General features: G+C 43.1%; 1 protein-coding gene across 2 annotated transcripts in view; it reads left to right on the top strand.

Annotated features, from left to right (window-relative positions):
- Positions 1-6,835: 6,835 nt before the first annotated feature.
- EZR (ezrin) overlaps positions 6,836-18,113 on the top strand; it is a 101,687-nt gene continuing 90,409 nt past the window's right edge. Inside the window, exons 1-2 of one of the 2 annotated variants that reach the window (XM_056566725.1) lie at positions 6,836-6,854; positions 8,204-8,288. In XM_056566725.1, coding sequence (XP_056422700.1) covers positions 8,277-8,288 — 12 coding nt within the window. In that variant the 5' untranslated portion in view covers positions 6,836-6,854; positions 8,204-8,276. Of the gene's footprint in view, positions 6,855-6,941; positions 7,038-8,203; positions 8,289-18,113 lie in introns of those variants that run through there. The other variant, XM_056566724.1, reaches the window with a different exon arrangement.

Below are 18,113 nucleotides of genomic sequence, written 5' to 3'. Positions count from 1 at the left end.
TTTTTTTAAATTTATTTAGTAAAACTTTTTATTATTAATATTAGTATTTTAATAATGTCATTTATTAACTGTGATTTATTTTAACCACTGTTAAACTTTTTTAGCTATATTTCCATCATTAGTTAGGTACTACTACTCCTAGCATGGATCAGAGTCTGTTCCATGCTGGGAGCTGTAGTACCTGCACTAAAGGACAGATCGCATCAGGTCTCACTCTTGAGACCCATTGCGATTTGGATTTATAATCCAGAGAAGCAGGTGGCTCTCTGCAGCGTTCCGCAATCTCTGCTCTGAACTCAAGCCAGCCGGTGATGTGAATAGAAATTCACATGACTGATTCATATTTGCCACTCAGAGCAGTGATTAGCTGGCACCAACTTGCTTTCGTGAACCAGTCGAGGTATCCTGCTTTGGGGGATTCTGTGGCAGACAAAGTTATGGAGCAGTATAAGGACATGTGAGAACACTGGCACATAGTGATGAGCGAAACTCTTAGGCTGTGTTCACACTTGCAATGTTCGTTTAAAAAATCACTGCAGAAAATCCGCCACAGATTCATTCAGTGGCATTTTTCAATTGCGGCTTCTGTGAGAGAAACACCCCACCCAAAAAATAAAATTAAAAAAATAAAACTATTTTGGTTTCAGGTCATGTTCACACAGCATTATATGTGCAGAATGTCCGCCCGGAATACTGGGCAGACATTCCGCACATTTTCACGCTCCAGTGGGCACTAGACGACAATGTATTTTCAAGCAAAATCCGCAAAAAGAATAGGAATAGACAAATCTTTTCTTTCTGCGGACACTGGAATCGGGATTTTCACAGCAGAAACATCTGCCGCAGATATTCTGCTGTGTGCACAGTGCAGCAGAATTCCATTCAAAGTGTGAACATAGCCTTAAATTAGTTTCAGGTCCTTTTAATTAGACACAGCTGTCAGGTTACATTCCATCTAAATAAATTTGGTCAGGATTTAAAGTGCCCAACAGATTGTGTATTTTAAGCCCATGTTCACTTGGCAGAACTTCTGTACCACATTACGCATTGGAATCCGGAACAGAGATTCCGCTGCAGCAGAGTACCATTAAATTCAACAGAATTCTGCTGCTCTGTACACATGGCGGAATTTCCATGCAAGATTTCTCCGGCACAGGAATTCTATTTTCCGTGTCCGCACAAAGAATGAACACTTTTTTGTTGCTGTGCGTAGTCCTCAAGAAGTGCATAGCCATCTATGAGATGGCGCATTCCTGTGCGGTCCTAGCGCCGGCATATTTTGCCAGCACCCCGCAGTTTGTGGTATTTCTGCGCTGAGGTCATCTGTGCAATCATTCCGTCTTGTGACCATAGCCTTACACTTCGCAGGGTAGATTCCTAGCAGTATAGTACAGAACATGATGGACAGGGCAGGAGATGTGCGGATGCATATGGCTAGTAGTCATAAACAAATCTTAAAAGTTTAGTATTTTCAGAATAGAGATATTTTGGGAAAATTCTGAACACATGCTGAATTGTGATTCGCTCATCTCTATAACACATGTATAAAATAAAGTATAAGACTATGTTTCCATGTTTCTTTTTTTTTAATGCCCAAAAATGCAAACTTGTCCTCATGGCATAGCTGGGAGTCAAAGGGAAATATAGGGAAATATGAAACACTATGCCTACTGGGTACGGCATTTTTTCTTTGTTTCCACTCTTCGGGCTCATTCACACAGGCAGTTCTGATAGCGAAATTGAATTGGGGTGGTCTCTCTGCTGGCAGATTTATCATTGTCTTTAGACGGTTTTTGTGTCTAGAAAAGGCACATGCAGGGTTTATTTGCGCTTTTTTTGCGCCTTTTTGTTTACACATTTCTGCTGATTTTGAGTTGAAATCCACAGATTTTGGCAATACACATGATATGAAATGGTTTTATGAACTGCGATTTTTTTGTGAAAAGGCGCAAAGCCACTGAAAAGTCTCTAAAACTACACCAGCTCAGACCTGGCGTAGCTTTTTGGTGTATGTGAAGAGAGAAATTTCAGAAAATGTGACCTGCACAAAATTTATCAAATGCTCTGTGACCATTTAATAAATATGGTGCTCCTGCACATTACCAGCGCACAAAAAAAGGTAGAAAAATGCTCCATGTACACCTACAATGATAAATGCCGGCCTTGGGAGGAAATTTATCAAAACCTGTGTAGAGGAATTGTTGTCCAGTTGCCCATAGCAACCAATCAGATTGCTTCTTTCATGTTTAAAAGGGCCTCTACAAAATGAAACAATAAATCTGATTGGTTGCTATGGGCAACTGGGAAACTTTTCCTCTGCACAAGGTTTGATAAATCTTCCCCTAAGGCAAGGTTCAGACTATGGAATTTCCGCCTGCAATTCCGCTTTGAAAATGCAGGCGGAAATTCCGCTTGCTAAAATGTATAGTGTAGTGAATGGGTTTCCGTTCACAAATTCACACTTCGGAATTTGTGAAGTGGAATTTGTGAACGGAAAATCCACTTGGAAGTTTCCGCTTGAAGAATGGCGTTGCTCTTTCTTCAGGTGGAAATACTCGCGGAACACATTGCAGTCTATTGGAGACTGCAGTGTCTGCGCGGTCCTAGCGTCGACTGATTCAGTCGGCGTTGGCCGCACTCGGAATCTCTGGGCGGAAATGTTCTGCCCGGAGATTCCGTAGTGTGAACCTAGCCTAAGGGTTTTCTTTCTGTGCCCACCATGTGCAGCAGAATCCCAGAATCCTGCTGCAGCGGAATGTCCGTACATAATATCCCAGCAGAATTCCGTATGAACATTTTGCTGTGTGAACTTAACCTAACATTGCTCTTTTATTAATGGAATAAATGATTAAGTCACATGATGAATGAATCATATGACTTGTAATGAGAGAAACACAGGAAAAATGCCAAAGAAAAAACGTCAAAACTAAAACCATTTTGAAAATAAAAACACAAAATTTGCATCATGGGAGTGCAAAATGAGGGGGCAATATTTTGTGGCGTTTTTTCAGGGGGGGGGCATTGGAGGAGGCCTCGCCCCCGTGGCTGCTGCTGCTGTGGACTCCGGTTCTGAGTTGTCAGGAGTTAACGAGGATGGGGGGCGCCCCTCCCATGCCTTGGCGGATGTGGAGAATCCTGCTGCTGCTGAGAGACCTGGTCCGCCCGGCCGCCGGCCTGCGGTGTGCAGTGTGGTGGTGACGCCTGCTGTGGCCGTTGGCGGTGGGGCTGCGGGCCAGGGTGTGGTGCCTGCTGCTGCTGTCGGGGTTCCTCCTGGAGAAACGGCTGCCGGTTCTGCTGTGCCGGTGCGCTTTGGTGAGTCTACCACCTTCTCCAGTTCTGGGGTTGCGGGTGGGGGGTTGCTGGAGGGCTTGCAGGCTTTAATGCGGGATGTGCGGGTGCTGTTGGATGGGCAGGAGTTGCAGGCGGGGTCCCCGGTGGCAGCGTGGTCTGGCGGGGGTTCGGGGCCCGTGGTGGTGGGGCCTTCTAGTGGGGTGGGGGGGTCCTTGGGGGCCCTGGGGGCCCTGGGGGTGTCTGAGGCGGTCGCTCCAGCGCCTGTGGTGGCGGATGAGGCTCAGGCCAAAGGGGGGGACGAGGTGCGCCTGGCCGCCAGGGGTGAGATGTATGTGTGTTTCGAGGGCCCGCTGGCGGCGCCTTTTTGTTTATACATTTCTGCTGATTTTGAGTTGAAATCCACTGATTTTGGCAATACACATGATATGGAAGGGTTTTATGAACTGCGATTTTTTTGTGAAAAGGCGCAAAGCCACTGAAAAGTCTCTAAAACTATACCAGCTCAGACCTGGCGTAGCTTTTTGGTGTATGTGAAGAGAGAAATTTCAGAAAATGTGACCTGCACAAAATTTATCAAATGCTCTGTGACCATTTAATAAATATGGTGCTCCTACACATTATCAGCACACAAAAAAAGTGTAGAAAAATGCTTCATGTACACCTACAATGATAAATGCCGGCCTTTGGAGGAAATTGATCAAAACCTGTGTAGAGGAATTGTTGTCCAGTTGCCCATAGCAACCAATCAGATCGCTTCTTTCATGTTTAAAAGGGCCTCTACAAAATGAAACAATCAATCTGATTGGTTGCTATGGGCAACTGGGAAACTTTTCCTCTGCACAAGTTTTGATAAATCTTCCCCTAAGGCAAGGTTCAGACTATGGAATTTCCGCCTGCAATTCCGCTTTGAAAATGCAGGCGGAAATTCCGCTTGCTAAAATGTATAGTGTAGTGAATGGGTTTCCGTTCACAAATTCACACTTCGGAATTTGTGAAGTGGAATTTGTGAACGGAAAATCCACTTGGAAGTTTCCGCTTGAAGAATGGCGTTGCTCTTTCTTCAGGTGGAAATACTCGCGGAACACATTGCAGTCTATTGGAGACTGCAGTGTCTGCGCGGTCCTAGCGTCGACTGATTCAGTCGGCGTTGGCCGCACTCGGAATCTCTGGGCGGAAATGTTCTGCCCGGAGATTCCGTAGTGTGAACCTAGCCTAAGGGTTTTCTTTCTGTGCCCACCATGTGCAGCAGAATCCCAGAATCCTGCTGCAGCGGAATGTCCGTACAGAATATCCCAGCAGAATTCCGTATGAACATTTTGCTGTGTGAACATAACCTAACATTGGCCTTTTATTAATGGAATAAATCATTAAGTCACATGATGAATGAATCATATGACTTGTAATGAGAGAAACACAGGAAAAATGCCAAAGAAAAAACGTCAAAACTAAAACCATTTTGAAAATAAAAACACAAAATTTGCATCATGGGAGTGCAAAATGAGGGGGCAATATTTTGTGGCGTTTTTTCAGGGGGGGGGGCATTGGAGGAGGCCTCGCCCCCGTGGCTGCTGCTGCTGTGGACTCCGGTTCTGAGTTGTCAGGAGTTAACGAGGATGGGGGGCGCCCCTCCCATGCCTTGGCGGATGTGGAGAATCCTGCTGCTGCTGAGAGACCTGGTCCGCCCGGCCGCCGGCCTGCGGTGTGCAGTGTGGTGGTGACGCCTGCTGTGGCCGTTGGCGGTGGGGCTGCGGGCCAGGGTGCGGTGCCTGCTGCTGCTGTCGGGGTTCCTCCTGGAGAAACGGCTGCCGGTTCTGCTGTGCCGGTGCGCTTTGGTGAGTCTACCACCTTCTCCAGTTCTGGGGTTGCGGGTGGGGGGTTGCTGGAGGGCTTGCAGGCTTTAATGCGGGATGTGCGGGTGCTGTTGGATGGGCAGGAGTTGCAGGCGGGGTCCCCGGTGGCAGCGTGGTCTGGCGGGGGTTCGGGGCCCGTGGTGGTGGGGCCTTCTAGTGGGGTGGGGGGGTCCTTGGGGGCCCTGGGGGCCCTGGGGGTGTCTGAGGCGGTCGCTCCAGCGCCTGTGGTGGCGGATGAGGCTCAGGCCAAAGGGGGGGACGAGGTGCGCCTGGCCGCCAGGGGTGAGATGTATGTGTGTTTCGAGGGCCCGCTGGCGGCGCCTTTTTGTTTATACATTTCTGCTGATTTTGAGTTGAAATCCACTGATTTTGGCAATACACATGATATGGAAGGGTTTTATGAACTGCGATTTTTTTGTGAAAAGGCGCAAAGCCACTGAAAAGTCTCTAAAACTATACCAGCTCAGACCTGGCGTAGCTTTTTGGTGTATGTGAAGAGAGAAATTTCAGAAAATGTGACCTGCACAAAATTTATCAAATGCTCTGTGACCATTTAATAAATATGGTGCTCCTACACATTATCAGCACACAAAAAAAGTGTAGAAAAATGCTTCATGTACACCTACAATGATAAATGCCGGCCTTTGGAGGAAATTGATCAAAACCTGTGTAGAGGAATTGTTGTCCAGTTGCCCATAGCAACCAATCAGATCGCTTCTTTCATGTTTAAAAGGGCCTCTACAAAATGAAACAATCAATCTGATTGGTTGCTATGGGCAACTGGGAAACTTTTCCTCTGCACAAGTTTTGATAAATCTTCCCCTAAGGCAAGGTTCAGACTATGGAATTTCCGCCTGCAATTCCACTTTGAAAATGCAGGCGGAAATTCCGCTTGCTAAAATGTATAGTGTAGTGAATGGGTTTCCGTTCACAAATTCACACTTCGGAATTTGTGAAGCAGAATTTGTGAACGGAAAATCCGCTTGGAAATTTCCACCTGAAGAATGGCGTTGCTCTTTCTTCAGGCTGGAATACTCGCGGAACAGCGGAACACATTGCAGTCTATTGGAGACTGCAGTGTCTGCGCGGTCCTAGCGTCGACTGATTCAGTCAGCGTTGGCCGCACTTGGAAATGTTCTGCCCGGAGATTCCGTAGTCTGAACCTAGCCTAAGGGTTTTCTTTCTGTGCCCACCATGTGCAGCAGAATCCCAGAATCCTGCTGCAGCGGAATGTCGGTACAGAATATCCCAGCAGAATTCCGTATGAACATTTTGCTGTGTGAACATAACATTGGCCTTTTATTAATGGAATAAATCATTGAGTCACACGATGAATGAATCACATGACTTGTAATGAGAGAAACACAGGAAAAATGCCAAAGAAAAAACTTCAAAACTAAAACCATTTTGAAAATAAAAACACAAAATCTGCATCATGGGAGTGCAAAATGAGGGGGCAATTTTTGTGGCGTTTTTTCAGGTTTAAAAAAAAAAAACTCGACAAAAGTTGAGTGGAATCCCAGTCCCACTATAGACGGAAAGAGGGAGGAGGCTGCTGGTTTTGACTAGTGAGTACTGCAGGGTATTCGTGCACTAGGTGAGTGAGCTGTCACCAGTCTGTCCCTATGGCACTGTCCTCTGGGCACACACTCTTCTCCCCCTGCTCTGTACCTCAGCCTGGCATCACAGCTAGCTGTTCCATAGCCTTCCTAGGTAATGACGTGCGGAGCGGAGGGAGAGGCAGGTAGAGAGTGACACCAGGTCGCGGCTGAGGGAGTGGCTGTCGGGAGGGTGTAGGGAGGGACCTGCCGCACTAAGTTTGCCAGTCAGCAGCCATATTGCAGCAAGAGAGCACCCGGGGAGAGCAGGGCACCTCGGGCAGAGACTGGCATAAGGGTGAGTGCGGCGATATTGCTCTTAGCTTCTTATAGATGGAGGACTCTGGGTACAACAGGTGGTGGCGGGGTAAGGGCGCCTCAGTGCCCGCAGCCTGACGGGGCACCTCCTCGTACACCGGAGCTGGGAGGTGAGGCACCTGTCCTGTGCAGCGCTCTATGTCACCCTGTGAGGGGGTTCAGTGCCCGGGCAGTATATGCTTGCTGCGGTAACCCAGGTGGAATACCTACAAGCTTCCCGTGTGCACTGGGCACATCTAGGCTGGAAGCCGCACTATACACTCCGGAGTTGGAAAGTGGCAGAACAAGTTAGTAGTCAGTGAGGCAGGTAGAGGTGGGGCTGGGAGCCTCCATTACTGCGGCTTCTTCCCCAGCACACGGCATTACCTCACGGTGAACTCTGCCTGGAGTGAGGGGTCATTCACCGGGGTGCCAGACTGTGTGGCAGCTCCCAGAACATGGCATACTCCTCGTGTCACTAAGGAGAGGGCTGCTGTGCTGTAGGTGACAGATGGTTATGGCCTTTTATATAGTGAATAGGGCAGAAGCCCCTTAGTAAAGATGTAACCCCCATGTGTCATGTGAATACCACCATACCCCCATCATGCCCCCCATCACTTATAGGAGAAATGGGGAGCCAGTATTCCCCTGGTTTATCTCTCTCACCTGCACTAGTCATACTAAATCTGATTCTGCAGGATGAATTATGTAATGAATGTGGTGCCAACCAAGGAGAAGGATGGCACCAACCTGGGCCAAAGCAATGCATCTTAGGGATACCAGGGACTTCCCGTATAATGTTTTCCCTCTTGGGTGTGATTTCCCTTAGGAGCTTAGTTCCCCTGCTGTATGGGCATATAGGCATCATAAGCAGTCAGATACAGAACTGTACCAGGATGGTTGGTAAATCTAGGATCTGGAGTGAGGAGCCTTCTGGGTGTGGCGTCAGTGACCTTTCAAGGGTTGTAATTGGACTTTCTGCCACTGGGTGAGGCCTGTTTCTTCAGAGTGACTTAGAACTGCTTGTTTTCCTTATGATTCATAGACCTGAGCACACAACCTTATATTAGCTGCTTCCCATAATAATCCCTGCATCCTGTCCACTGCCACTCTGGGCTTACACAATTAAAATAGGTTTCTCATTGAAGTTCCTTTTTTTACTTACAGGATACAGTGAGATATTGAGCCGGGAATCTAGAATTTTTTAATTTCGGCAGAAGACTTTGAGAAAGACGCAACCATGCCAAAACCGGTAAGTCCGCCTGGTGAAAAACACTACAGTAAAAACACTGCATGTGATATGTTTGCAATACTTTTCTGTGCAATGTAGATGAACATTACCGGCTTTTATACAGTAAATTATATAATATATGTCCAAGTAAAACAGAGATCCAGAGGAGGCACAGGTCATACATAAATATAACGCAGGAGAAAAGTATATAAATATATATGGATGCGACTGAACAGTGAGAGATAAATGGATGGTATATGGTGGTACACGGATCAGAAACAAAAATGCAAACAAAAACAGTAAAATAGACGGAATGATCCCGCACTCACCGCTTCCATCGCTGGGTCAAGGAGGGCACATGGAAGGAATGAGGGTGGAGAGGTAGACGGGGGCTCTGAGGCAAACACCGGTGGTTTTGTGCTAATTAGCACTTCATCCGGCCTCTCCGAGGCCGGATGAAGTGCTAATTAGCACAAAACCATCGGTGTTTGCCTCTGAGCCCCCGTCTACCTCTCCACCCTCATTCCTTCCATGTGCCCTCCATGACCCAGCGATGGCGCGGTGAGTGCGGGATCATTCCGTCTATTTTACTGTTTTTATATAATATATGTATATGATAATTAAAGGTTTAAGGAAATGCAACCAATGTTTCATGTGACATTTGCATACTTGCATTGTATGTATTGTATGTATACCTCCCTAAAGAGGTTCTACATCTTCCACTGCGTAGCTGGTTACCTACCTGGCCTCCTCTAAATAGATCAATGTTCAGGTACATTCGTATCTCTACTGGGAATATAAGGTTGCTGCAGAAATATACAAACTTATCACCATGTAAACTTATCAAAAGGAGGCAAAGTAGTTTACCTTCCAACATGTGAAGGATTGAGAAAATAAACATCCCCCTTAGGGACCCTTTAAAATATAAGAAAAAAATAGTAATGTTCGCTCCTTCTAGTTGTGTGATATTTCTCTGGCCGAGCATGTCATCCTCCTCTGCCCCGCATTGACTCCTCTCCTCTTGGCCATTATATAGGAGGAGATGGTACACTCAGGATCACAGTGATGTTTAAAGGGGTTATCCAGGAAAAAAAACTTTTTTTTATATATCAACTGACTCCAGAAAGTTAAACAGATTTGTAAATGACTTCTATTAAATTATTAATCCTTTCAGTACTTATGAGCTTCTGAAGTTAAGGTTGTTCTTTTCTAAGTGCTCTCTGATGACACCTGTCTCGGGAAACGCCCGGTTTAGAAGCAAATCCCCATAGCAAACCTCTTCTAAACTGGGCGGTTCCCGAGACACGTGTTATCAGAGAGCACTGAGACAGAAAAGAACAACCTTAACTTCAGAAGCTCATAAGTACTGAAAGGATTAAGATTTTTTTAATAGAAGTAATTTACAAATCTGTTTAACTTTCTGGAGCCAGTTGATATATAAAAAAAAGTTTTTTCCTGGATAACACCTTTAACTCTGTCAAGTCAAGGTTTCTATGTAACAAGTTGATACCATCAAAAACAAAATGGGAAGATAAAAAATTGGAAATTCATCTAGTCGTTGAATTAGTAGCGAGTGATCCTTTTGGCCTTTATATAGATACTTAAGAGAATGAGGAAGTGAAGGTGACATCTGATTGGCTCATCTGGTCTAAGACGTTACATTCATTTCCTCATTCTGTAGTGTCACTGACTGATATGAAGCTGTTTCGAGTAGAGAGGAATCTATCTATTTACTAACTCAGTATAACAGTAAATGAAGCCTTTTTTTTAGATATGCAATGAGCAGATGTGGCATGTACCCATCCAGGTCCTTTATTTAGTGGTAAATATTTAGTATAAAAATAGCCTATGTTTTATATAATCTGGCTTGAAGTGAAAATGTTGCCTTGTACCGTCTTGTTGTGGCACAGTTACTGTTAACCCCCCATACATGTCAGATAGTTGGCAAATGAGGGCAGAATCATAGGGTTTGGTTGACTCAATGTATCTGGCCAGCTTAAAAGAATGTTCCGGCATGCTTTAAAAGGTTTTTTGTTTTCCAATTTTTTATTTTATGATTTATTTTATAGAATAATCCTAAAAATTCTTACGATTTCCATTCTTACCATTAAGCATAAACATATCTGAGACCTCCTTTTCTGTATGTGATGATAAGGTGGAGACTGCTGCAAAGTGATACAGAATTACAGTAAAGGTGACACCAGAAGAAAAGACAATAGCAGCCCAGGTCATATAGTATGCACAGTATATGGTCTGGAGATGTTTATTGTCATGGCCATGGGGCTTGCTGTAACGCATATCTCTAAATGCTGTTAAAACAGCAAAGGCAAGATGGCTTTCCCCATAAGTGTACAAAAACTTTATTAAAAAATTACAATCAGAAGCAGAAACAGGAAAAGAAATGAAAATATTTCAGTATCATGGCTCTAGTGGAAAAATATCTAGGTGATACATTCACTCTAAAGGGGTACTCCACTGCTCAGTGTTCGGAACAAAATTTTCCGAATGCTTAGAGCCAGCACCAGGGACTCATGACGTCACGCCCGCCTCGCTCCCTTGTGATGTTACGCCCCGCCCCCTCCCATAGACTTGCATTGAGGGGACGGGTATGTAACGTCACAAGGGGCGGGGCCGTGACTTCACGAGTTCCTAGCGCCGGCTCTAAGCGTTCGGAACATTTTGTTCTGAGCGCTGAGCAGCGGAGTACCCCTTTAAGCTTTAAAACTTGAGAACACATTAATTATTATCCATTACAATTGTATTGTGAAATTGGTTTAGTTTTTTCTCATTTTCTTTCAATCCCATTTGTGTGTGCTTATATTGTTTCATTAGAAGACATCATCCGTAGACAATAAGCGTTGAGATATAACTCATTTCCTCAACAATAGAGTTAACTGGTGGCCTGAATGTTATCAGGGTTTGCAAGCTCACACAATGCACCTGTCATCAAAATAAGAGTTACGATTGCATGCTGACCAATAGAGAATTTGTTGTTTTCCGTAACTAAAGGCTTTTATACAATGACACCGTCCTGCAATTACATCTGGTCACAAGACTTAGTAATAAAAAGTCATGTTCTAGTACTGGCTCTGAATCCAGTAACTACAGAGGATGGTGTGCCAAGTGGTCCATTGTCTGGGGCTGTGCATCTGTGAGAAAATAATACTTACATGTATGCTGCAGTGGCCAGGCCCCAAACAAGAGCAAATTTCCATGTCAAATAGTATTTAAACAGAGATTCTTAGAAAAACATTTACCTTTTATGCTAAAATACCAATTATGTGATTTTGTGATATAAATTAAATCTGTCCTTATATGTGTTCTTTATTAATAAGAATTACATTTGCTGTTTTTTTTATTACCAAAATTCTTTGGGGACAGAAAATGGAAAGTAAAGTAAAAATCTTAGCACTTGAAGTGTCCGTGTCACAGAAAAATCTAAAAAGTTTTAATATGTCAGGGTCGCAGTGCTGAGACCTCAACCAATCAGTAGAATTAGCGTTGAGAAGTTCATGCTTAAAGGGTATCTGTCATTAACAAAAACTTTTGATATAATGTAAATAATACCATTATGTATATTTGTAATATACATTGGTTAATAAATGTGTATATTTTTGGGTGAAAAAATGCTGTCCCTGAAGCGATAGCCTGTGTGTCTCTGTGAGGAGGCAAAATACAGGAAGTGAGGGCGGGACAAACAGCGCTCTGTACACTGAGGACAAGCAGGGCTCTGTACACTGAGGACAAACAGCGCTCTGTACACTGAGGACAAGCAGGGCTCTGTGCATGTTCCTGCTGTGTAAGATGGGTGCATGTCACAGAGCCTCAGTGCACAGAGCCCTGCTTGTCCTCAGTGTACAGAGCCCTGCTTGTCCTCAGTGTACAGAGCCCTGCTTGTCCTCTGTGTACAGAGCCCTGCTTGTCCTCACTGCACAGAGCCCTGCTTGTCCACAGTGTACAGAGCCCTGCTTGTCCTCATTGTACAGAGCCCTGCTTGTTCTCAGTGTACAGAGCCATGCTTGTTCTCAGTGTACAGAGCCCTGTTTGTCCTCAGTGTACAGAGCCCTGCTTGTCTTCGGTGTACAGAGCCCTGCTTGTCCTCAGTGTACAGAGCCCTGCTTGTCCTCGGTGTACAGAGCCCTGTTTGTCATCAGTGTACAGAGCCCTGCTTGTCCTCGGTGTACAGAGCCCTGCTTGTCCACCCACACATCTTGTATTTGGTCTCCTCACACAGACACACAGGCAGTAGCTACAGGGACAAAAATATACACTTTTTTTTAACCAATGGATATTACAAATATACATAGTATTATCTACATTATATAAAAATTTTTTGTTAATGACAGGAACACTTTAAGCACCTTACCCCCCAGCTCGCATTGATTTCCATACTGCTTCTCTAAGGATGCATTCACATCACGGCTAGTCACTACGGCTGCTGGGTCCGGCTGGGAAATTTCAAAACCAGGAGCTCCTGTATTCCGGTGCCGAAACCCAACTCCTGTTGGCTAATTTTTGCCCCGCATCCGGTTTTGTGACCGGAACTAAAACCTTAGTATACCAAGGTTGACGCCAGAGCTTTCTTGTCTGCAGCTTATTTCTCCCCATAGGGAAACATGAATGTTTGGCTGTGCCGAATGTTCATGTGTATGGGGAGGTTGGGAGAGATAACTGTCAAGTAAACATATGTTTGGCCAAAGGATATTGAAAATTTTTGACCAACTTTACTCTATTTCCAGGCAAAGTTGTGGTGGAACCAGGGAAATAAGCATTGTAAAAAGTATCTAGTGCTGATGACTATAATATAGCATCTGTATGTTTATTATTTGTTTTGTGTAGTAAACCTGGGTCTGCTTATGTTGTCATGTTTACCAGGTTTACATCCTAGCAGAAAAGCTTTTAGCCAACAAAGAGATACATGTTTTGATCTTAGGACAGACAGCTGTTAATAGGATTAGGCATGGTTGCTAGGGGCTTGACAGGATACAGTCAAAGGCTGGTCTGTGTCTGAGTGGTGTTTTAATACTGTCATGTAGTGTCTGATCAGCAGGACATTGCCCAAGACGTAGAATTTTAATGAATGGGCACAACAAATCACAAATATTGAATATATTTTCCATTGACATTTTTACTTAATTATTATTTTTTGATTGCTCAAAATATTAGAATCACCATTAATTTCTCTGCTTTTGCTGCAATTGTACAACATGACTGCTATTTCAGCATACACCCTTATTAATCAACCCAAAACTCAGATGTCAACAAAAAATATTTTGGTCCCATGGCTACACGGTCCCTGTAATGGAGACAATAGATGACAACTATCATTCTTGGTTTCGGGATCTTCAGCGGTGGGAAAGTTGGGACAATCCCATATACAGTACTTTTTATATGTGACCAATCCTTACAAAATTGTCAAGTTTGGCCTACATTACACCCAAAATGCATTAAATCTATATGATAGTCTACACTTTGCAACTAGCTGGTGTGCTGGTACCATAGATGCAAATGCAAACTCAATGGTTGAACCCAATATCAACAGAAACACTGCTTAGCTGTATAGTCCATTTAGTCTTCTGTATTCCAATTTACTGGCTGTGTTAAAGCAGCATGTAATGTTTGTGCCCAAGGCCTATATAAAATTTTCCACCCACTTTTTAACCCTGTAAGGACACTTTAGGCCAATTTAGGCCTTAAGGACACAGTCAAGTTACGTTTTTCCTCCTTGTCTTTTAGGAACCATAACTCTTTTAGGGTACGTTCACGCTTACAGGATCCTACGCATATTTGATGCACAGGATTTGATGCACAGGATTTTCTGCTTCAGATTTCAATGTAAACTAAATAACTGAGCACAGCTTTTAATCTGTAGTTACAAATCCTGCGCATCAGATCTGCGCAGGATCTTGTACGACGTGTGAACAATAATGTTTGTTATTAATGTTTCCTTCTACAGACCCTTAGGCTAAGTTTCTACATTTTTTATTTTTTTTTAAACGCCAAGAAAAATGCAAATTTTTCGGCCAAAAAACACTGCGGCCAGATGTTAGCTGTAAATCAATGAGAAATTGCTAAATTCTTTTTCCACTTGGCATTTTTTTCAGTTTAGCGTTTTTTTTTATCCTTCTATGGGAGTAAAAAAAACGCCAAGAAAAACGCCATGTGGGTTTTAACTTTGGCGTTTTTTCAGGCGGTTTTTATTCTCTTTTGGACTTTAGCGATCCAAAAAGTGATGGAGATACCTTTTTTAATAAAATTTTGTAGGGTACCGTTAAAAAAAATAAAAAAGATACAGTAGTTATGGAAAAAATTGTATTTAATGAAATGTATCTTTTTATAACAAAATGTTTATTAATTTTTAAACAGGGATCAATTTATGTGGGCGGGCAGGGCACTAAGAATAGTGTGTGTGTTTCTCACTTTTTCTTTTCAAACCAAAAAACGTAAGACAAAAAACCAAGTAGAAACTTAGCCTTTTGAGGGTTTGTTTTTGTGCCACCAATTGTACTTTTTAATAACACCTTTCATTTTACCATAAACTGGACGGTGCAACCAAAAATTATATTATATTGTAGGAGGAAATTTTAAAAAGCAATTTAGCAAATTTTGGGGAAGGGGGGGGGGTGTTCATTTTGACACAGTGCACTTTATGGTAAAACTGATATGTTATCTTTATTCTGTTGGTCCATACAATTAAAACGACACTTAACATGTTAGTCTGTTACTGTATTTAAAAAAAAAAAAAAAAATTAAACTAGTTATAAGAAAATGAGTATGCATAAAATTGCCCTTTCCCGACCCCTATAACTTTCTTATATTTATATGCTGCTGTATGTTTTTTTTTTTTTTTTTTTGCGCTGTGATCTGTAGTTTACAATGGGGCAAAAAAGTATTTAGTCAGCCACCAATTGTGCAAGTTCTCCCACTTAAAAAGATAAGAGAGGCCTGTAATTTTCATAATAGGTACACTTCAACTATGAGAGACAGAATGGGGGGAAATACAGGAAATCACATTGTAGGATTGCTAATTAATTAATTGGTAAATTCCTTGTTAAAATAAGTATTTGGTCACCTACAAACAAGCAAGATTTCTGGTTCTCACAGACCTGTAACTTCTTGATTAAGGGTCTCCTCTGTCCTCCACTCGTTACCTGTATTTATGGCACCTGTTTGAACTTGTTATCAGTATAAAAGACACCTGTCCACAACATCAAACAGTCACACTCCAAACTCCACTATGGCCAAGACCAAAGAGCTGTCAAAGGACACCAGAAACAAAATTGTAGACCTACACCAGGCTTTGCAGACTGAATCTGCAATAGGCAAGCAGCTTGGTGTGAAGAAATCAACTGTAGGAGCAATTATTAGAAAATGGAAGACATACAAGGCCAATGATAATCTCTGTCGATCTGGGGCTCCACACAAGATCTCACTCTGTGGTGTCAAAATGATCAAAGAACGGTGAGAAAAATCCCAGAACCACACGGGGGACCTAGCGAATGACCTGCAGAGAGCTGGGACCAAAGTAACAAAGGCTGCCATCAGTAACACACTACACCACCAGTAACTCAAATCATGCAGTGCCAGACGTGTCCCCCTGCTAAGCCAGTACATGTCCGGGCCTGTCTGAAGTTTGCTAGAGAGCATTTGGATGATCCAGAAGAGGATTGGGAGAATGTCACATGGTCAGATGAAACCAAAGTAGAACTTTTTGGTAAAAACTCAACTCGTCGTATTTGGAGGAGAAAGAATGCTGAGTTGCATACAAAGAAGCATGGGGGTGGAAACATCATGCTTTGGGGCTGTTTTTCTTCCAAGGGTCCAGGACACATAAAGGACCGCTGACCCATAGTGTCCCCTGTGCTGCTCACTGATCTGTGTCCTCTGAATTTATACTATTGAGTTCTATGTTCCTGTTATGTTTCTGGTTTGTGTCCGACTATTTATTAGTATGTGTTTTTATTAGGCCCCTGCACTTTAGTTCAGGGAGGAACCGGCGCCCAGTTGTCGATCCACCGGTTAGGGTGGATGGGCAAGTAGACAGGGAGAGCGGTTTTAGGGTCAGTTTAGGGCTCCCTGTCCCCTGGTCGGTCCCTGACAAAATTCTTTAATCCCTTAAGGACCAACGATGTACAGGTACGTCCTGAGTCCTTTCCTTTTCTATAACGTGGGGCCACAACGGCCGGGACCCGTGGCTAATAGCGCGCAGCACTGATCGCGGTGCCGCACGCTATTAACCCTTTAGACGTGGCATTCAACTTTGAAAGTTAATCACTGCCGGTTAGCTCAGGGGGCTGTTCGGGATCGCCGTGGCGAAATCGCAGCGTCCCGAACAGCTGTAGGAAACGAGGAGGGTCTCCTACCTTTCCTTCTGGTGTCCGATCGCCGAATGACTGCTCAGTGCCTGAAATCCAGACATGAGCAGTCAAGCGGCAGAATCATTGATCACTGGTTTCCTATGAGAAACCAGTGATCAATGTAAAAGATCAGTGTGTTCAGTGTTATAGCCCCCTGTGGGACCTATAACACTGCAAAAAAAAAAGTGATAAAAAAGTGAACAAAGATCATTTAACACCTCCCCTAATAAAAGTTTGAATCACCCCCCCCCCTTTTCCCATTTAAAAAACAAACAAACAGTGTATCGCCGCGTGTAGAAATATCCGATTTATAAAAATATAGCATTAATTAAACGGCACCGTCAATGGCGTACACGCAAAAAAGTTCCAAAGTCCAAAATTGTGTATTTTTGGTCACTTTTTATATCATGAAAAAATTAATAAAAAGCGATCAACAAGTCCGATCAATACAAAAAGGGTACCACTAAAAATTTCAGATCACGGCGCAAAAAATTAGCCCTCATACTGCCCCATATGAGGAAAAATAAAAAAGTTATAGGGGTCAGAAGATGACAATTTTAAACGTATACATTTTCCTGCATGTAGTTATGATTTTTTTCAGAAGTACGAAAAAATCTAACCTATAAAAGTAGGGTATCATTTTAATCATATAGACCTACAGAATAAAGGGAATGGGTCATTTTTACCGAAAAATTTACTGCGTAGAAACAGAAGCCCCCAAAATTTACAAAATGGCGTTGTTTTTCTTTCAATTTTGTCTCACAATGATTTTTTTTTCTGTTTCGCCGTAGATTTTTGGGTAAAATGACTGATGTCATTACAAAGTAGAATTGGTGGCGCTAAAAATAAGCCATCATATGGATTTTTAGGTGCCAAATTGAAAAAGTTATGATTTTTTAAAGGTAAGGAGGAAAAAATGAAAGTGCAAAAACTGAAAAACACCTGGTCCTTAAGGGGTTAAAAATCAGACAATGTGATTTTATGGATTTTTCTTCTCATTATGTTTTTCATAGTTGAGGAATACCTATGATGAAAATGACAGGCCTGTCTAATATTTTTACGTGTGAGCACAATTGGTGGCTGACTAAATCATTTTTTGCCCCACTGTATGTTTGTTTATGATATATTATCTATCTATCTATTTATTTTTTATTTTTTATGTATGATATGGTAAAAGGAGGGGATTTAGTTTTTAAATCCACATAGGGGACTCTTTCTAGTGCTATGGATTTACTTCTATAGTCTGACAGACATACATGGTGATGTAAAGTTTTTGTTTGTCTTTCCTGCTAAACGTCTCAGTGACCTATATAAGTGTTCGGTTTCTGTGACTGAAAATCAGTTCCATTCATCTGAAATTTGTTTTGGCAGTGAGCACATAGATTTCTGCAAGCCACATTCAGATAAATGGGACAGGTACAGAAAGTTCTGAAACAGACGTGCATGTGAATATACTGTAACGGTAACCAACACAGTGATGACACACCAT

This window comes from Hyla sarda, chromosome 3, assembly GCF_029499605.1.
Source record: "Hyla sarda isolate aHylSar1 chromosome 3, aHylSar1.hap1, whole genome shotgun sequence".
In the NCBI taxonomy this organism is placed as follows: domain Eukaryota; kingdom Metazoa; phylum Chordata; class Amphibia; order Anura; family Hylidae; genus Hyla; species Hyla sarda.
The sequence above is the reverse complement of the archived record's forward strand: the minus strand, read 5'-3'. Positions and strand labels throughout refer to the sequence as shown.